Genomic DNA, 21,575 nt, shown 5'->3' on the forward strand with positions numbered 1-21,575 from the left:
GACCCAATTTGCACTATTTCTAGTATTTTGTGTATGCAGCTAGGGAAACAGGAGGTTTATGAGTGCAGGCCAAGTTTGTCCCTGTCAGGATTTATTAAGTTTAATAGGGTACAACATAAACATGGCTAGATAGGTTGGCCACTATACAAAATATCACACAGATATAGTACGAGTTTGATATCCCAGTTTTAGATTATCTATAAATCACTCAAAATCCAAAACAGTCGTCGTCATTTTCCCCTTAAATCATAAGGAGATCACAGGTTGTAGAAGTGCAGGGTTCAAAAGCTCTCTCTTGAAAATGTCAGAATAATGATTTCAGGGTTCAGATTTAGAAATTATTAAAAGAGCTTTTTTTTTTTTTCCCCCATAGAAGAAACCTGACTTTTTTCTTCCTTCATTTTTTCAATACTTGGGAAAATTATTTAGTTATTGAAGTTTTTGAATGCTAGGCACATTTGTGGAAGCATTTGACAAAGTGCCGGCCTAATAAAAATTTGGCTGAAGTGCTAATTGGGTTCTCATTGGGTTCTCATTTTTGTGCAAGATACATGGAAGAAAAAGCAAGAATGTAAGAAAATCCATAACTGTTTCTTTTGTTAGATAACAACGGAGCAGCAAGCTAAACAGGAAGAAATACTGCTTCATGAAGGAAGGCAGAGTTTAAGTAGCTTGTGCTTGCCCTTAATTCACACATATTCAAGCCACTAGATTCGTATTGTGGTTTTAGAAAAATCATGTTTCAGCATTGATGGATGACGGAAAAAAGTGGAGAATGAAGGTGAACATTATCAGCCTTTCACTGGCAGTTAGTCCCCTCGTTAGAATGAAGTAAAAAATGCCAATATTCATAGGAAGAAATTATTCCATGGAAAATTTGGAGGTTGTCCCTTCTTTTTCTAGCGGACTTCCTGAACAGTGAAGGAGAAAGGTAAGTAGTGTTAATCAACATTGTTTTTTCTACCGATGTTTGTCAGTATTTCTGTGAGATGGAAACTTAATCAAAATTTCTGTTTTGTCCCGAACCTACTCAGTGGTCAGCACACCTGAGATAGGCTGTTGCTGTCTCTCTTCTTTTAGTAAAGTCCAAGTTAGAAACCTAGGAATACTATCTGAAATGATGATGGACAACCACAAGGTAAAAAGAAATGCCATACAGATGAGCGCTGACAAGTGGGGAGGTGCATATCTGCAGCTCTACGAATATAGCTGGCATGGCCCAAACTTCTTTAAGACTTGCTTTGCGGTCTGAATTCAAGGAAGGCTGCAAAGAGTGTTAATGCAGAGGTTATTTCATAATTCTTTCTTATCTAGTTGAATGTGGCACTGCCTAAGGCACGATAGGCGAAGGGCGGTGTGCTGAGCTCTGCTGTGTGCCTGGGTGGGAGCAGGGTTGCAAAAAGTCGGTATCGCTTGCATGCTGCTGTGCTGCAAACCTTTGTGGGCAGCTTCCAGGTTAGCCCTGCTTTGAGTCAGAGGTCTGAACTGGATGACCTCCAGAGGTCCCTTCCAACCTAAAATATTCTTTGATTTGAAACTCTACCTACACATTGATAAACTCATACTTTCTTCCCAAAGCCAACAGTGTTACGGGCACGTGCCCGTATGAATTGGTTCCTCTGTCACTTTCTTTTGTCCTCTAAGACTCTTTCTGTCTTCCCAACTGTCGTCCTATTCCGTCTTTTTTTTTTTTTTTTTTTTTCCTCCCAGAGGACAAATTCCTTTCCTTAGCCTTTCTTCCTTTATTTTTCTGCTATTACAGATGGCATACTGCCAGTTTATGATAAGGCTTTTGGTCTCCAGACTCATATATTACTTTAAGTAGTGTGTTACTGGGGGTGGCGTGTATTTCTGCAGTCCTCCTTCATAGGTCCAATTAGATGCATTACTTTTTCTGTTCCCTCACACCTAAAACCTGGTGCCTTGTTTATTCATCTAATAGATGAAAAATTGCTGTGGAATTTATTTGCCTGATAAATTGCTTCAATGTGGTATTTACAGTCTTGGAAATAGGGAGTGAAGGGTATCTGGATGTGTAGAACCTTTAGAGGTTGTAGGTTCAAATGGTGAAGATAACTGAATAGTTTTAGTCCATTTCCTAATTAACCGTTATCTTTATTTTCGGGGAAAAAGCTACCTAACACATTTCAGGATATTTTTATTCATGCTGCCAGTAAAAGAGTGAGCATTTAGGTGTCGGTACAGCTCCAGGTCACACCTGGTTTGATCAATATCTGTAGATAAATAGATTAATTTAGCCTATAGCACTATCTGTATTTAGGAGCACTTGCTCTGTTTTGTGGCTGTGGTGACACGGTGACTGCATTAATGGGATGAAAGAAGATTGTCTTGAGTGGCTGCCAGTTGCGTCTGCTTTAATGGCCAAAGGATTTATTAAAGTTACACTCTGATGTTGCACTGATTTGGCTTTCTGCCTGCTCTGTGATGTTCTGTAAAAGATCGTGATGGTACGGCGTAGCTTTCCTGAAGTTGGAAATGAAAATACCTAATTCCTATTAATTTATCTTAGATGATCAAAAATATAATTAAAATAGCTGTTTTATGAGTCTTTCCTTCAAAGAGAACAGTCATTTAAAATTAGCGCTTCAGCAGCTTGAATTTATTCTTCAGTCTTGACATCTATTTACTTCTGCCTTCATTAACTAGAAACAAAAGCTAAAACAACGGTGGCCTGAAAAGATCACTGAAAGACATTATGTAAATGCTATAGTATATAAAGCCTGCTTCTTATGACATTTTCATTTTGCAGTTATAAAGGTGTCTCCAGAAGTTGGTTTGGAGTCTTTGTTTTCTTTTTTTCTCCTGATGCCACTGTAGTAACTGGGATCATAGGCAAAAAGTTAAAGCTTTCTTTGGAATAATGCAAGGATTTATAGGTTCTAAAACCAATTCCGAGAAATTGGAATGCAATGTATGATTGCCCTACAGAAGTGTATAATCTTGGCAGGGAATGGGGTGGTGTTAAGTGCAAATCTTTCCTCTTCGGCCACTTTGTCTCTCCACTCCAGCCCACTCTTTCGATGGCTGGATCTTCCCAAGGGAGAGCTTTACCCGCCTTGGCTTGGTATGCTCTTAGTCCACAATGCGGCATTTGAAGCATGGTTGCTCAGTTTTGGAAAACACATACTGCTGCTAATTTGTTTTCTTAGAGTTGACAGCTGTAATAAAAAATGAAGAATTCTGCTCGAGCTTTGGATTTTTGAAGAATAATGGGCTGTTCTCAAACAAGAGCATTGGAGTTGTTTGATTTTCTGGCCCTCAGAAGGACTCTAACTTGAGGGAGAGAAACTCTGAATCCTGTAGTACTGTGATTTCTATCTAGTGTTGTAGGTGTGTTTAAAGCCTCTCTATATACATTTTTTAAATTACTCCTTGTCTTATACGGTGCTTTCAGGCTATGAAAGATCCCGACATTATGGAAACATTCCAGATTTAATATGTTGAATTGTAAGTGAGTACCCTCAGGAAAGAGGGTGACTTGAGGTTAATTACAGGTTTCTTTCTTTTTTTTTTTTTAATACATCTGCATCGGATAAGTGTGCTGAATTGGGAAAGAGTAAACAAGGTTTTATGCAGGGAAGCTATAGCTCATAAATCCATTGAAGTTCTGTTAAGGAGATAACAAGCTTCTGGGTAAGGAAGATCTAATGAATGTAATTATTGACATATGGCAGAGTTCCCCACCAAAGGCTGATAGAGAATCCAAGCTGGTGTGGGATAAGAAAGGAAAGTTATTAACTGGTTAAGAGAAAGGTGACAGAGTAGTGAAAAATCACTTGCAGAGATCAGCACTGGAGCCCTTCTGGGATCTGGGCTGGGCCCGGAGCGGCTCAGCCTCTTTGGAAGCGGGGAAGAGGAGTGGGCAGTGGGCTGGGAAGGTCCCCGACGGTAAACTCTGGGCTGTAAAGGGGGAAGCTGACTGCGAGGAACTAAAGAAGGATAAGCTGATAAATGGGCAGGCGAGCTTCAGTCTTAATAAATCCAAAGTGATGAACAGGGTGGAAAAAGAATCCGCACTTCAAACAGGGGATGATGAGCTCAGAGCTGTGTTTTACCTCTTAGGAATTGGACGCGAGTTTTAATATATCTATGAAAATGCTGCCCACGGTTCAATAGTAGCTGGATACAAAACAACCATCTTTTTGAGCAGATGTACTGTATCAACGCGGGGTAGGATGCTTTCACTTCTTTGGTACGATCTCACCAAATGAGAAGGTGACACTTGAAAACTATTTCAGTTGAAAGGAAGCGCTAGGAAGAAAATGTTTGCAAAAGGGAACCTAATATGAGAGAGGAATGTAGATGCTGTTACACTTGAGGGGAAGAAAAAAGAAAATGAAAGGAAGCACGCATTGTAAATGGAAGAATGAATTATAAAACTATTTCAAGTTTAATAGCCCAAGATGATTGGCTATCTTTTTTTTTTCCCCCCCTGTCAATTATGGGATTAGAGTTTTGCTGTCTGGTGTAACTATCGGTAAGGCCGTTAAATAGAAACTGGTTTATCGCTCTCTACAACTCCCTGAAAGGAGGCTGTAGCGAGGTGGGGGTCGGTCTCTTCTCCCAAGTAACAAGCGATGGGACGAGAGGAAACGGCCTCAAGTTGTGCCAGGGGAAGTTTAGGTTGGATATTAGGAAAAACTTCTTCCCTGAAAGGGCTGTCAGGCCCTGGCACAGGCTGCCCAGGGAAGTGGTTGAGTCCTCATCCCTGGAGGTATTTAAAAGCTGGGGAGATGTGGTGCTTAGGGACATGGTTTAGTGGTGGGCTTGGCAGTGCTGGGTTAATGGTTGGACTCGATGATCTTAAGGGTCTTTTCCTGCCTAAATGATTCTATGGTTTTATGAATCTTATCTTCACAAACTAAATTATTTACTTCTTCGGAAGGTTTTGCTGTTGTCCGCAGATCTCTTCCTGACTCCTGACCTGAAGGTTTCTGGAGTATTCCCACACATGCAGCTGATGCAGGATTTGCACTGCTGAAGTGCAGCTTTAAGGAGCAGAGCTGGTAACGGGTTGGAGCCTGTTTATACTAGATTCTTTGGGGATGGAATAGAGATTTTCCTCACCGATGACAGGTGCTCTTTCAGTTTCTTCAAATACTCTAAGATATTTCTCTGTTCCCCAGTTGCTTATTCTCTTCTTCCTTTCAAGAGTCGTCTTTCCCATGAATTGTGCTGATGCTAATCAGCTAGTCGTAGGTCTGTCCTTTAACTGAGAGGGGAAAGCAGTGGACAAGCAGGAACAGCAACCTTTCCTTTAATATTTTTGAAATAAGCTGAAAGCAGTATAAATTACATGACAAAATTAAAAATTATAATCTGGTAAAGTCAGGTGTGTATTGAAACTAGATATACTCAATATTTGTTTGTGTGGCTACATGCCTTTAATGCAATTAAAATAATTTTTCCTCTTTGCTGTATGAGTCTCCAGAAACTAATCTTGTTTTGGAAAGAATCTACTGAGTCATTCCTTGCATGAGGAAATCTTTCTCTCTAAATTACTCTTGCTATAACAGTTTACTAGGTCATCTGTATTTTTCCTGAAGAGTTTATTCATTGTCTTTTTGTTCGGTTCAAACTGAAATATATGTCAACTCCGCAGAACACATGGCAGAATATTAATTCTGTTAATAGTTGCTGTGAAACATGTGTGGTAAAATCCCAGCCATGGATGTATCTCAGCTAAAGCCTTTCCCTTTGACAAATGAGGGCCTAACATGTAAATTATCCGTACTGATCACCAAAGTTTGCTTCCATGGTTACTTCCTCGGGGAATCTTTGTTCTCAGCCCTATCTTTTATATCAAAATGGTGTTAATGAGTTGTGCATCTCCTGATGAGTTGGCAGAGCTTCCGCAGCTTCAAGGAGATCTTAGACCTGCTACTACCAGTGCGAAAGCTTGGCTGCTAAGTTGCCAAGACCACATTTAACCTATTTAAATCACAAGCTACCATTGATCTGGTTTTCCCAGGGTGTTCTCTTGAGTGCTCTGGTTTTAGGAAGTGTATTATTTAAAGAAAGATTTTAGTATTTAATTTGCAGTGTTTAAAAGGAGAGAAGCTGCCTCTTTGGGGTTGATAAAGGCAACAAAGTACAGTTTAGTAATAATTTGTTGATAATAATTTCTGGTCTTGTAAAGAAGATCCTTCTAGTAGGATTCTTCTACTACATGAAGATTTAGTTTGGTATGAACAAAACCAGACTTGGTCAAGAAGAAACTTCAAATGGTATGAAGAGAAAGTTTTAGTGACCCGTATCTGCACTAACAGTCAGGGTAGGAGCAGTGAATGACTCCGTATATAAGCCAGGTGTATCCCTGTGGTTCCAGCATAGTTGTATTACCAGGGTTGTATTACTTTGAGCTGACCCAGGTTTTGAGAGTGGTGGTAGTACTGAACAAACCTTTCCATCCACATGTGTAGTTTGAAATTGTAGAACCATAGAATGGTTTGGGATGGAAAAGACCTTCAAAGGCCATCTAGTCCAACGCCTCTGCCGCAGGCAGGGACACCTTTCACTAGACTAGGTTGCTCACAGCCCCATCCAACCTGACACGAACACTTCCAATGATGGGGCATCCACAGCTTCTCTGGGCACCCGTTCCAGTGTCTCACCACCTTTACTGTAAAAAATTTCTTCCTCATGTCCAATCTAAATCTACCCTCTTTCAGTTTAAAACCATTTCCCCATGTCCTCTTGCTACAGGCCTTGGTAAAAAGTCTTTCTCCATCTTTCTTATAAGCTTCTTTTACATATTGAAAGGCTGCTACAAGATCTCCCTGGAGCCTTCTCTTCTCCAGGCTGAACAACCCCAGCTCTCTCAGCCTTTCTTCACAGCAGAGGTGCTCCAGCCTCTGACCATTTTTGTGGCCTCCTCTGGAGCTGCTCCAACAGGTCCATGGGTCTTTCTTGTACTGGGGACCCCCGAGCTGGACGCAGGGCTCCAGGTTGCGTACCAAGGAGTAGCAGCAGCACACATTTTATTATTTTTTCACAGTCCTGAAAAATATGTTATTTAGGGTCCTGAAGGGAACTGTGTCATTTTGTGTGTACAGTAATGAGTTAATGCAGGCTTGTCTTTAATGAGGGTGCTTGTGGTGGCAGTGAGAGTCCAGGTTCGAAATTGGCTTTTGTTTGTAAAAACGAGAAATGGAAGTGAAATGGACTTTGTGTAGAAAAAGGAGAAACCTTGGTTTTTAAAGCTATTCACCCTGAATATTTGTTTGTGTGTATTTGGAAAAAGTACCAGACATATATCTGAGATAATTTCCAACCGGTAAAATATATTTTGTAAAATTAACAGCTGCAGATTGTATTGGCAAATAAGAGAATTTATACATATTTTTTTAAAAATATTTGTCTTAGTTTCAGAATGTCTTGTTTCACAATAGAGTAAAACTATTATTTTACCGTAAGTCCTGTGGCTATATCTTTTTGGGTACCTAGGTGAAACGTTTCACCTTTTGCTACTTGGAGTTTTTGTACAAGTTGTGAGCTAAATTTATTTTGCAAAGAGTAGACAAACCATGGGTAATGTCTGTAAATCTAACCTGTTCAATCTGAATAAAGCTTACGTTGAGGTCTTAACAGTTCAGTGACTGAAGAAGTGGAAAGAGAATACAAAATTAGCAAAATACACATAATAAAGCTACCTGTGTAGCAGTTTACTTTCCTGCTGCTCTTTGAAAAAAGGGGGCAGGGAAGAAAACAGTATCTTTAAATAGCTTGTCAGGCTGCTGCTCCATCCACTTCCTCGTGTGACAGATACTGCATTTCTCATTAATGGTACCTTGCGAGTGCCTGTGGTTGCCATAGTAACTATCTCCGAGCCTTATACCTTAAATTCATCCTGACAAAGGTTATTGTGGCAATTCCTACTAATTGGCTTTTTTTGCTGCTGCTATTTTTAACTTATCCCCTCCTCCTCTATTTAAGTTACAGATGGAATGAATTGGCAGAATGGCTGTGGGTGAGAAAATGCTTTACAGGTCAGGACTAATTGGCAACTAAACTCTGCGTTTTATTCTTTAGCGCTTGGTCAGAAAAATTTAAATCACACCTTTCAGTGGTAACTAAAATGTTATCTGTTTTGTCCTTCAGATATTTTGATATGAAATAATATAGATGCTTTTGAAACACGGTTTTGGTTCACACAGGCTGCTACTATTGTTTGTTACCAAATATTAGTCATGTTGTTTATTACTAGAGATTACTACCAGCAGAGATAGAAGGAAATAAGCCATATCCTGAAGACCTGAAAAGCTAATTTAAAGTAAGTCTCTAATAAACAGAAGATTGCACAATAAGGAGAGTTAGCCTTGTGCTATATTAGCACCTGGGACAGGTGCGATATTAGTACAAGCGCAGTTACCTGGCATGTGCTGGTACAGCAAGCTGAATTAAAAAGTTATACATAGGCTGATGATATCATCCTTTAATTTCCTGTAGGTGTTTTAGAGGACTACTGCTCCAACATTTCCAGTGGCTAAGAACTCTCAAATTTAATTGCTTGATTGACTTCAGTTACATTTTTCAGGCTCAGGACGGAGACAGCAAAGCAGGGACTTGATGAGCAGTCTCAGAGTATTCATTTCATGGGTACAGAGCAGCAGAGAACAAAAGTTACAGGTAGAAGGGGGGGCTGTCAAGCGCTGTAACTTTGGATAATGTGGAAGGAATAGTTCAGTGCTGCTGAACAGCAAGAGACGTGATTGCAGCTATGATAAGGTACAAAATGTAGCCATAAAGAAGGCAACATGATAGGAGTAAATCAAACCATGCCGTGAGAGGAAGGGAAGGGGCAGAGGATTCTCAACTTTTTGATAAGGTGAAGGATACAGATGCACATTCAACCCCCTGTTTTACACTCAGCCGGTTTCCGCGTGGCAGAGTTCACCCAAAGGTGCAGCCAGCAGTCATTTGGCTGCCTTCTTTCTTTTGAGACATATGAGGAAAAACTCTGAAAACTTCACAACCTTTAGACATTAAACTTTCTCGTTTTAACATCTTCAGTTCGGTCCTGATGTAGATCAGCACATAGCATAGCAAACTTAAAAGATGTAAGAAAAGTTTATTCACAGTTGACTTCTGAAACGTTAAGGCTGATGCATTCAGTTGCTTTGAAGCCCAAGAATACATCCACTAAACTTAGAACAATTGAATTTTCTTTCCATGCTTTTTCAGAAGGAATTCACAAGGACCGTAAATTCACGGCTGGGAATGGAAATTTGCAACAAAGCTAGAAAGATCCCTGTGAAAATTTGGGGGGGGAAGGGAGTTTTGGGGATTATATACTTTCTCAAGGGCTATGCAGGGGTCTGTTTCATTCAGCATTGTTTTTTCTGGTGTATAACTGTGACCAGAAGCCTCTTTTTCAATATAAAAACCAAATGGAAAGCTCTGGAAGATTGTCATTGGCTTTCAGCATTTTTAATTCTCGTTCTTCATCTTGAAGGATAAGATGGAGGACGACTCTATGCTAAGTAGGTGGACAGGATTTATACCTTGTTTACAGTAAGTCTGCCTTTCATATAATTTAAAATGAAGGTAACAGAGCTTTGTGGGATACAAAATCGGTATTTTGCACTGTGAAGCCCGTTCAATGCGCTTCTGTGGAAACAGCATTCTCTTTCCTTAGGTATTTGATGCTACAATTCCTAACACACTGTTGAGCTTTCTAGATTTTCCTCTGTTCTTCACTGAGTATGTCTGAACAGGAACCGAATTCAGAACAGATATCTGCTCATATTTTAGAAACTTCAGTCTTTTAATGTAGTGAACTGGAACAACAAAGTCCGTCTCGCATGTTTTTTCATCCATATGCTTAAGTACGTTATAAAAGAGGTGTATGTTGTGATTTGGGGCCTGAAAGACAAAATGGTAAGCGATTTTCTGGCTGTGACTCAGCAGGAAAGTGCCAAGAGCAGAAACACAACCTGCCTTTCTGGGTTTGCTGTAGCTGTTCCCTGCCGAATTCACCGCCCTAGCAGCGGCTGAACACGTACCGTGTACCTGAACGTACGTATACAGGCAGTGATACCAAGAGCTGGGGTGTGTAAAGAGCAGCTTAAAGATTTCCAAACTTTGTACTTTAAATATGTCAGCAAAAGTGGTCTGAAATGTAAATGATGATTTACAGTCACCTAGAAAATTACAGCATTGGTAAAGGCAAATTGTTTTGTCCTGTGGTCAGTCCTGGAAATGCCAGAGCCCTGTTGGAAATCTAAAATTAAATATGGATTGAAGAAAACAGTATTCACATGCTGTTATAATTTTTCAAGCTTTTGAGGTATTTAAACTTAAATTTTATATAGCAAATTGTACGCATTTGCTGCATAAAAGAATTTCTAGCTGAACACCTAGTGAAGCATTTTTCTTCTTGTGTTGACTTTTCTGTTGTGTTGACCATTAACTATAATTTTTGTTCTTCTCAGCAATTTTGTATCTTCGTTTTGTTTATAAATCCATCGACAATGAAATGTCTTTTTCCTGTGTGTGTGTGTGTTCTCCCTGACACAAGTGATTCTGATCAGTTCTTAGGTTTTATACTTGCTGCTGCAGGAATTACAAAAGATTAAGGACTAATACGAAGTTATGGAAAAAGAAGAAAATACTAATTTAAGTTGCAGCAGCAAATGTCTTCTCAGATCTCTCACTTAGGCATACAGAATTGTGGTGGGTTGACCTTGGCTGGAGGCCAGGTGCCCACCAAAGCCGCTCTATCACTCCCCCTCCTCAGCTGGGCACGGGAGAGAAAATATAACGAAAGGCTCGTGGGTCGAGATAAGGGCAGGGAGATCACTCAGCAATTATCATCCTGGGCAAAACAGGCTTGACTTGAGAAAAATTAATTTAATTTATTACCAATCCAATCAGAGTAGGATAATGAGAAACAAAAACTAAATCTTAAAACACCTTCCCCCCACCTCTCCCTTCTTCCCGGGCTTAACTTCACTCCCGAATTCTCTGACTCCTTCCCCCCAAGTGATGCAGGGGGACGGGGAATGGGGGTTGGGGTCAGTTCATCCCACGCTGTCTCTGCCGCTCCTTCCTCCTCAGGGGAGGACTCCTCACACTCTGCCCCTGCTCCAGCCTGGGGTCCCTCCCAGGGCAGACCGTCCTCCATGAGCTTCTCCATTGTGAGTCCTTCCCACGGGCTGCAGGTCTTCACGGACTGCTCCAGCGTGGGTCCCTTCCACGGGGTGCAGTCCTTCAGGAACAGGCTGCTCCAGCGTGGGTCCCCCGTGGGGTCACCAGCCCTGCCAGCAAACCTGCTGCAGCACGGGCTCCTCTCTCCATGGGTCCACAGGTCCTGCCAGGGGCCTGCTCCAGCGTGGGCTTCCCATGGGGTCACAGCCTCCTTTGGGCAGCCCCCTGCTCTGGTGTGGGGTCCTCCGTGGGCTGCAGATGGATATCTGCTCCACCGTGGACCTCCATGGGCTGCAGGAGGACAGCCTGCCTCACCACAGTCTTCACCAGGGGCTGCAGGGGAATCTCTGCTCTGGCATCTGGAGCACCTCCTCCCTCTCCTTCTGCACCGACCTTGGTGTCTGCAGAGTTGTTCCTCTCACATATTCTCACTCCTCTCTCTGGCTGCTGTTGTGCAGGTTTCCCCCCGTGCCCACCGCCCCTTAAATACCTTGTCATGGAGGTGCTACCACTGTTGCTGATGGGCTGGGCCTTGGCCAGCAGCGGGTCCATCTCGGAGCCGGCTGGCATCGGCTCTATCGGACATGGGGGAAGCTTCTAGCAGCTCCTCACAGAAGCCACCCCTGAAGCCCCCCCTGGCTACCAAAGCCTTGCCACGCAAATGCAATACAAGAATGCATCTAATACATCACAGACAATATTTTTATTATTGTTGGGGGAACTATAAAAATTATTTTTGATACTGTGATAGAGTATAACACATTGTAGTGAATTATGAACTCCATGTTTTATTCTTCATAAAATACTGTTTCATCCTAAGACCACTATAGTCAGTGCCTCGTGCAATGCCCTAGAAAAGAGGGAAATAACAGAAACAGAAAACTATCTGTAATAAGATTGTATCCTGGCTGATTCCAAACAGGTAGCATCATTTTGGAAATACTGCATTTTCTTGACGAAGTAAGTGTTGGGGTATCTTGATCAACGTACCTAACAAAGCAGTCTTGGAATTTGTCTGCAGGGGGAGAGATTTTTAGGAAGAGCTATTCGTGATAACTTAGCAGAAGGCTGTCTTAGAGTGGAAACCACAGGAAAAACACTGAACAAATCTTTGCCAAGCAGAAGGTGCTGAAGAAAGTCTAAGGTAACAGTGAGTTTCAATGGAAGTTAGTCATAGACTTGATTTTCAAAGAATTTCAGTTAGTGTACAATAAGCGTTTAGTAGTTTCAGAATCTGCTTTTCAGTCTGTATTAAATCCTAGATCTGGATAACTCTAGATAACTAAGCAGACTTAGAAACTGAATGGAGTACTCATGCAGTTAACACATTTCTGTGTCTTCTTGCCATACGAATCCAATTGATGAATGACTCACCGTAGCAGGTTTGTGAAAGCTCAAGAAGGGTAATAGTCTAATAAAATCTGCAACAAAAATTAATTTGTTTAAAGTGACATCAAATTTTACCTTCATGCCTTAAAATATAAATCAAAAACTCCTGACAGCTCCTGACAGCTTGAGCCATTCAAAGTTTTTTCTTTGTATTTTTAATGACAATAGATATGGTTTAAATACTCAGGAAGTTAATTTAAGACCATTTTGTTTTGGATGTTAATGCTCCATCAAAAATATTAATGAAATATGTTTTCACAGAATCATTCACAGAATCATTTACGTTGGAATGGACCTTTTGAGGTCAGCTAGTCCAACCACCCTACTCAAGCAGGGTCACCTAGCACAGGTGCCCAGGATCGTGTCTTGTCAACTTTTGAATGTCTCCACAGATGAAGATTCTACAACCTCTTTGGATAACCTGTTTCAGTGTTTGACCATCCTCACAGTAAAAAAAGGTGTTTTCTCATGTTCACATTGCATTTCATGGGTTTTAATGTGTCCAGTGCCTCTTGGCCTGTCACTGGGCACTACTGAGAAGAGTCTGGCTGCCTTGTCTTCATTTTATATCACATATTTATACACATTGATGAGATCCCTCCTGAGCCTTCCTTTCTCCAGACTGAATGAGTCCCAGCTCTCTCAGCCTTTCCTCACGTGAAAGATGCTCCAGTCCCTTAATCATCTTAGTGGCCCCACGATGGACTCGCTCCACTAAGCCCATGTCTTGTCCTGGGTAGCCCAGCACTGGACCTGGCACTCCAGGTATGTCTCAGCAGTTCTGAGTAGATGGGATGGATCACCTCCCTCAACCTGTGGGCAACACTCTGCCTAATTCAGCCCAGGATGCTGTTGGCCTTTTTTGCAGTATGGGGCACATTAGTGCCTTGTGGTCAGCTTGTTGTCCACTAGGAAACCAAGGTCCTTCTCTGCTTTCCAGCTGTTTGGTCCCCAGCATATAGGGGTGCCTGGGGTTATTCCTTCCCAGGTTCAGGACTTTGCATTTCCTCTTATTGAACTTAATGAGATTCCACTCAGCCCATTTCTCAAGGCTGTCAAAGTCCCTCTGGTTGGCAGCATGACCCTCTGGTCGCTTTTTCCAGTCGCTTCCTCCAGTTTTGTATCCTCTGCAAACTTACTAAGGACGCACTCTGCCCCATCAACCAGGTCATTAATGAAGATGTTCAATGGCATCGGGCCCAGTGTTGGCCTCCGGGGATATACTGCTGGTGATTGACTTCCAACTGAATCTTGTGCCGCTGATCGCAACCCTGTTGGCCCAATAGTTTAGCTCGTTTTTAATCCACCTCCCTGTCCACTTATCTAACCCATGCTTTGTCAGCTTGTCTGTGATGATGTTCTAGGAGACAGTGTCAAAAGCTTTACTAAATTTGAGGTAGAAACAACCTCTATTGCTCTCCCCTCACCCACCAAGCTAGTCACCCCAGTGTATAAGGCAATGAGGTTGTTCAAGCCTGATTTCCCTTTCATAAATCCATGCTGACTACTCCCGATTATCCTCTTGTCCTTCATGTGTTTGGAGACGCTTTCCTCAAGGATATTTTCCATCACCTTGCTAGGGGCTGAGGTGAGGCTGACTGGCCTTTAGTTAAATATATAACTAGGTCTTTACAATATACTCTTCCGCTTTTGAAAACGTTGTCCCATGCGTTTTTGTCTTTGTACAAACATTATTGCTATGTGATACTAAGATGTACTGTAGATATCTCAAGATTCTTAAGTGTGTTTTTGATCTACAAAAGTTGGTTTGAGGGCTATTACTACTGGGTGCCAGACGTGGTAGAAGTACCAGACCACTGGAGAGAATGCTCCCTCGATGGACAGTAGAGTACAGCCTCTCCAAGGGACCGAAGTGGTGGAAAGACCATTCATGACTCTTCGTACCTCCCAAATATTTCACAAACTGACAAAAGCTGAGGTTTAAGACTTAGCTCTGATTAAATCTGATTATTTTACCAAAAAGTGGCTTAAATCCTGCAAAAGGTAGTTAACTTTATATACTGCGAAGCCATGCACATGATTTTGTTTTCATTATCAGAACCTGGAATCTAGTGGTTATGGTGAGGATTAACGCTCTGCCTGACCTTTCCAAACTCCCTTTTTGAATCTAGTTTTCTAACAAACCAAGTTTGATGCAATTGCTTTTTCTGTTCTGTCACTACTAAGTTTTGAATTCATTAGTAAATTTGAGGAATGGAGGTCTCAAAGATAGATTTAATTGCTAGAAGTTTTGTCAAAATCATTGATGGGTAGAGGGGAAAGAGAAAAATCACTGTCCCTATTCTGGGAAAGACAGGCAGAATTTAGTGAATGTATTTTTGATTTGACACCTGGAGCTTTTTGGTTGTTTGGCAGGGAACATGTAGAAATCAAGTCTGAGGTTAGAGCATAAAGAAGAGTCAAAGAACACAAATCCTTATGAAACAGACTTTATTATTCTTTCTCCTTATGAAATAACTTCTTTGACTAAAAGTAGTGCTCTCTAAAATTTCTCAGAGGGAAGAGTTTTGACCAAATACTTCCTGTGCTTCTGTTTTACCTTCGTTAAAAAGATTCTGAGCTGTTATCTCCACCTGAGATAACTTGTTATATTGTCTTTAAGGAATATAGTAACTTGACAAAGAACAGAATCCTAGTATTAAGTGTACTCTTGCTGTTAAGGACTGAGTTTTCTAAGACATGATTCTTTTAAGATGCTATGTGCCTTCTACTCCCGTGTCTTTGAAGAGCAGTTTCAGAAGTCCAAGCATTTATCTCCGCTTCTGATGCGACTCGATCCTAAATGATGAAAGGAGTAGGAAGGTTCCTCACAGCAGCTGGTGAGTGAGTTGTGTAAGATGAGGATGCTGAAGGTCCTCCCCTAACTGACAATGATCCGGGAAATCTGGTGCCCAGTAAAAACTGGTCCTTCTGGGGTCAAGCCTAATGACTTTTTGACCTTTATTTTTGAAATCTCTCTCTTTTAAAAAATATTTTGAAAAGGATTTGTTTTGTTTGATGGATTTTTTTTTATTTTTTTTTAGTTTTTTTTTTTTTAGTTTTTTGCCTTTCAGAGATAACAAATAGTTCCAATATTATATTCAGGTTCTTTGAGCTGTTCTTTATCACTTTTAAAGATGGCTTTGTTGGCATTGCTGATTGGACATGAAATCTACCCAGTCTTTTTGCTAGATCCAGAAAAGCAGGAGATTCTTTACTTTGCTTTCACGGTGTTATTTTCCCTATCTCATTCATGGGTTTTCTTTACACCAGCAAAAAAAACTTACTATTTTTGAGTATGTAAGGGAAAATTTTCATCATGATCAGATCTTCTCAAAATCTGTTCTGGCATTTCCATTTTTATTGGTGTGCTTTCTGCAATTCACTTTAATCCATTCTGTTCAGGTCTGAAATATGTCAGAGATTGGTGCCTCTTTTGTACATTACATATGTATATATGTATATGTATATGTATATATATGCACAGCTGTATTTTTCACACTGCAGGCTTTTGAAGTGTTTCATCCTGTGTATCCCGTAACTTTCCTAGCCTTCATTTGAGGAATGTTGAAAATATGTTGGAAAATCAGAAGTTACTTGTTCAGTTCAGAGTTTTCTTTTAGTGGCATATGGTAAATAGAAAGTAATTAGAGGTTCATAACTAAAAGGTTAATTTATTAAGTGGGAATACATTTGTAATTTTCAAATCATGGCTGTGCTTGTGGTTGATGTCTGATCTCTGAGACCAAAGCTGATTAGGGTTTAACTCTTTTTAAATTCTAAGAGATATCTTTGCTGCCTCAGTACTGTTAAAATAAAATTTGGGTTTGGTTTATGTTATTTTGTACCCTCTTCTCAGGTAAAATATTCTGCTTTGTTTTATTGAATAAAAATTGCAAATAGCTTATGTCCATTTGTGCATGAAAACTGAATAGGTGCCGATCAAGAATAAAATACGCGGATCTAAAGGAAGTTAACAGGTTTTCAAAATTACTTTATTTACTAGAAGATAATTGTTGCATCCAAATTACAGCTATGCCTTACAGGCAGGATACTAGAGGAGCCACAAGCATTAGAGATATATTTTCCTTTAGCGATGGTGAGATGCTGCTTACAGGTATAGCATTACAGATTACCAGAGTGATCAGTTCTGCATACCCATTTCTGAAGCAGACGCGTCCATGTGGCCAATTTGCTTTATTGCAGTGTTACATACAGTCTAAAAATGGCTTCATCTCTGTTCTTGATCATGGGCAAGTGCAACAAGTTGTTTCACAGTTCTCTGCACTTAATATATGTGATCGATATGTAAAGGTTGGTTAGCTGCTTTTCCAGCAGGAGTCATCCCTGCTTTTCTTCAACATCTGCCGAGATCCTGATAACAAATGTTTTCCAGATGTGGCTTCCTGACAACCAGCACATTCCAGTCAGGCATGGCATATCTACTTGTTTGAGGGTCTCTGAGTAGGTGAATCGCAGAATCACAGTCACACATTTATTTTCATGGAGCACAAGTTCTATAAGTCTCTATACAGCACAGGTTCATTGAAAGAGTATGTAATGGTTTTGCAACTGTTTGTTGCAAACCTGAGTAGTTACGGCAGTGTTACTAGCAGGTTATTAAACCTGCTTCCTTAAAGGCATTGAATTTACTTAAACTCATTCAATTCACATCAGGTTGCAGTGGTAGAGGTGGGACCTTGATGCTTTGTCCAAGCTCTACAACAGAACACAGATTCCAGTTATATGCTATGTGTACTGAATACGTAAAATACATGTGATTTGGGGAAACAAGAAATGATTTTTAATATTTTAATATTAGTATTTTTTTTTTAAAGTCTAAAAAATAGTAAGTATTTGCTTTGCTTGATTTGGAACCTTTTGATTATTTTAAGACCATTCAGATGGAGAGGTAGAAACTGCATGACAGATATAGAATCATATAAAGGAGTTTCAGATATAAGACATTATAGTAGAAATAATTTTTTTTTAATAAGTTATTCTTACTTGGGTGTGGAATACTGTGGAAAAGTTTAAACTGAAATGGTAGAAATGGTAGTAATTATTCCAGGGACATGGGATTCTATTCCACACATTAGAAAATTTAGGCCAACACGGTATGCTCTGTTGTACTTCAGTTAAAGTGATTGCATATATAAGGAAAAGTGAAACTGGAGAAGACAGAATGTAAGTTTTTGTCATCTCTTAGGTGTGGAAGATCCCCCAGTGCCAGCGTGCTTGGGCACCTTTAGGAATTTAATGTGTGTTAGGGTCTCCGTGTCCTGCAGTCCTGATCTCCGTACCGTCTTTTGGTGAAAGATTGAGCCTTGGAACCTCCACTGTGTGTGTCACAAAAATGACCATGTCGGATCCAATTAAATACTGATTTAGCCGTAATCTGGTATGTAACTGAAGCCGGTAGGAAATAGTTTCAGTAGAATTTATAAGAACAGGGCACATACACTGAATCTGAAAAAAAGTTGTAATTTTCTATTAACATATTTTACTCTGATGAGCTAATTGAACAGTTAGACTGAAGCATGCTTAGCTTTGATTTAGGCTCCCAAAAGTTCTATCAGTACCTGGCAAGCCTACCAAGTGATCAGCGATGCCTTGCAGACTACCTGTGGGCTGAGTGTTGCATGTCATAGTTTAGCTCCGGATCTCCTGTAGCAATACTGATGCCGTGAAAAAGTACATAATTACAATGCTGTAGTTGAAAATACAGTGCATTAAAAACTAACAATGAATAGAGTATGCTTTTCTGAATCTACTGAAAAACAAACATGCTGAGAGTTAATCACTTGGAAATTCATCATTTTTCAAGTCTGGTTCAGATCATACAAATGAAACAGTCACATCTAAGTGTAGTGTCTAATAGGTTTACACAGAAGTAATGATCTTGCACAGGAATAATGTTCATCTACAGGGTTTTAAAGCCATTTAAAGTAAATAATACATATTATGACAGCATTCTGTTGCTAGTCTAAGATTTTTTTTTTAAATCATCATTTACTGTTACACGCATATTTCATTGCACTTTTTTAATGGGTTTTTATTGCTTTATTTCAGAAATAAGTCTGACAAGTTTCCAAACCCAATCTTGTTCTCTTAGTGTTTAAAGCAAACCTAATTATTGTCAACGGTCTTGAATAATGTGCAGAACATGCTGATAAAGAAATAAATTATAAAACCTAGGAGAAATAATACTTCATTTTTCAGAAACAGTTTTAGAAAACAGTAGCAACATGCAGAGGATAAAAAAGCAGTGATATGCTCAGCCAGAGTTCTCTGAGGAGCAATACTGGAGCATCTGCTGGCATTAACCTGCTTTTGTACCATCCAGGTAAGCAAAGAGGGTACAGAACTGCCTTTGGCCAGCAAGTGAATAATGTCCTATTTTAAGAAATTCCAAGTAGACAATATGATCTTTGGGGTATTGTGTCTGGGTAATGGATTGAAGTTGGATTTTTCAGACAGGAAAAAGTTGTAATTAAGCAAATGCCTGATCAAAAAAATGTGTTCTGGCCTGAAGCTTAGAAAATCAGAGAACCTAAATGGTCTACAGGCTTAGGAATAAGGTGTCTCCATGGCCAGAAGCGAGGCTGAAGGCAGGAGACTGGGAGGTTCATGCCCAAAGCTGCAGACGTGTGACAAGAGCAAGGGCAGAGCTTTGGCTAGGTTGGATGATTGGATCAGAAGTGGAAACTGAAATTGGAGCCCAACAAGCCAGACATAAAAGCATGGAAAAAAATGAAGTTGCCACAAATTGGATGTTTTCTAGTAGGAATAAAGTGTTGTTCTCTTGATTGCAATGTAAATAGAAAGCAGCAAGGGTCGGCTGTGTCAAACATAGCACAAGTATTATAGACGATAATGATGCAGACGTTGATCTTGATGAGATGTTTGTAATCCTTGTTAAGACTGTGAAATGGAAGAAGCAGGGATTAGGTTGGAGAGCATCAAAAACTAATCTAAGGAAATGAATTTGAAATAGTAAGATAACCCATTCAGTCATTTCAGATTTAGGCATAGAGGTTGTGTTCGCGGATGGAGAAGAAAAAGAGCTGGGATCTCTTAGACTGGGAAGAAACTTGCATTATAAGGAAACGATCTAATAAAATGGAAATGTAGAAAGAAAAATGAGTGAAAGAAGTGAGAATGTAGGAACCTACATTCCTGTGCAACAGGAAGATTAGTGGTGCTGAAATAGCAAAAAACGTCAGAGGAGAGGAGGGTTCGGGAAAGAAGAGTTAATCTTAGAGTGTGCTTAAAAACACGACATCCTTGTTTGATAGTGCTTGTTAGCATGGAAGAGAACCAAGAGGAGAATTATAACCCCTCCAGTTCTCAACAGTAAAATTATCTGTTCTGGGGTGCAGACTCCCCCCTGAGATACGCTAGAAGGCTGGGCTTTGTCTATGTGCTTTGTGTTTATCTGCCTTTATCTCTATGTTCCTCAGGGTAAGTCTGAGTCGTCTTTGAGACCTTGGTCTGCTAAAGCAATAAAACATCTTTCTTGTCTGTAAAATAAAGGTTCAGTTTTGCATGGTGTGCCAGAAGAGCCATTATATTTGACAGTTTCAATATTTTGATTTCACACCGTGCCCCATTTTGAATTGCATCTGTCAAGGTAAAGGAAAGGTTTGTTCCTACAGAGAGTATTCTCTGTAAGCCATGATAGTCTTTATTATGCTGCTCGGCAAATTTGTGTATTTGTCTTCAGCTTTGTCTTCAGAGGGCAAAGGATCAGTTTCATTTTGGGTATGATTACAAAAAAAGAAGAATCAATACGGAATTAAATGGTCATAAGTCAGATAAGGCCTGATTATGATGGAGAGTTGTATTACAGTTTTCTACCTTTTTTTGCTAGCTAGTGAAATGAAAGTGCAAGAATTAGAAGTAGAAGTTACAGAAAGTTAATAAAAAGAAATACCCAAATAAGCTGAATTACTGTGATTTAATGCTTGGGGTACGTGGCCTGCCATTAGTTCTGTCTTTTCTGCTTGCACTCCTCAGTAGTAATTAATTTAAAATAACTTGTTTTGAACATACTGGCATAACCTCAGAAAATCGTTTCAGTTGTGTTGGTAATTTGCTCCTTATTTCTATTATTTTAGCCTTTTACATTGGAGAGCACTTATTATTACATGATGTAGTGGCTTCTAGATAAAAGTAATAATGAGACTGGTCAAGGACTTGGTAGCTGCGGTAAAGACAGGATGCTAATTAATTACTACAACATTATTTATACTCTTCAAGCCTTTTCAAACCAATATAGACTCTTTCAAGTTTCTTCTTGTGAAGTCTCTCAAGTACCCTCGTGGTTTGTCAGGAGAGTGTTAATGAAGGCAGGCAGTGTTTTGGCCTGTTAATCCAACAGGAGCTCTGCTGCTGAAGGAGCAGTAGGGCTTCTTTGATATGCTTGGATGTAGAAGGAGATGAGCAAGAAGAATCTGTTAACACACACATTTCAAGCTCTGGTTTAGGTGCTGAGAGTAGCAATAAACAGAAGGGGACACTAAGGAAAAATCTGCTTTTATGACTGATCTTTGAAACGTTTCAGATTTTGAGGATTTGTGTGAAAGGAAATGAATTTAATGGAAACAAGTGTAAAAACTAAGAAATGCTTTATTTTTTTTTTTTTTTAAATATTTACAACCATTTAACATCATCCTGAAATTCACTTCCTTTATGTAATAAAAGAATTACGGATAGTTATTGCTATAATATGGAGCATTTTGAGGAGTAAAGCTTGAGACCTTGAATTTCACCAAGAACCCTCTATGAAACCGTAGTAGAGGGGAAGTACAGATTTGATGAGCTTTTAGTGGTCTTACTTGAAGGGATTGTTGTCAATATTTTTGTGATACTGGAGTCAGATATGTGCTCAAAAAGAGAACATGAGAATAACAAGCTTTACAATTCTGGTGGAGGAGAGCTGTCTGCTAATGAAGAGTGAATGGATACCCCATGCTGAACATACTATTTTGAGTTCATGGAGGTGTTTTATAACC

At 40.0% G+C, this 21,575-nt stretch overlaps 1 protein-coding gene across 2 annotated transcripts in view; it reads left to right on the forward strand.

Annotated features, from left to right (window-relative positions):
- Window positions 1-21,575, forward strand: part of TRAPPC9 (trafficking protein particle complex subunit 9) — a 518,256-nt gene that overhangs the window by 206,341 nt on the left and 290,340 nt on the right. The window contains exon 20 of one of the 2 annotated variants that reach the window (XM_082318003.1): window positions 12,191-12,271. The exons of the other annotated variant lie outside the window; for it this stretch is intronic. Within the exon in view, the coding sequence (XP_082174129.1) occupies window positions 12,191-12,206 (16 nt within the window). The 3' untranslated portion in view covers window positions 12,207-12,271. Of the gene's footprint in view, window positions 1-12,190; window positions 12,272-21,575 lie in introns of those variants that run through there. 2 annotated transcript variants of the gene reach the window in all.

This window comes from Platalea leucorodia (genome assembly GCF_965183815.1).
Source record: "Platalea leucorodia genome assembly, chromosome: 1".
Lineage (NCBI taxonomy): Eukaryota > Metazoa > Chordata > Aves > Pelecaniformes > Threskiornithidae > Platalea > Platalea leucorodia.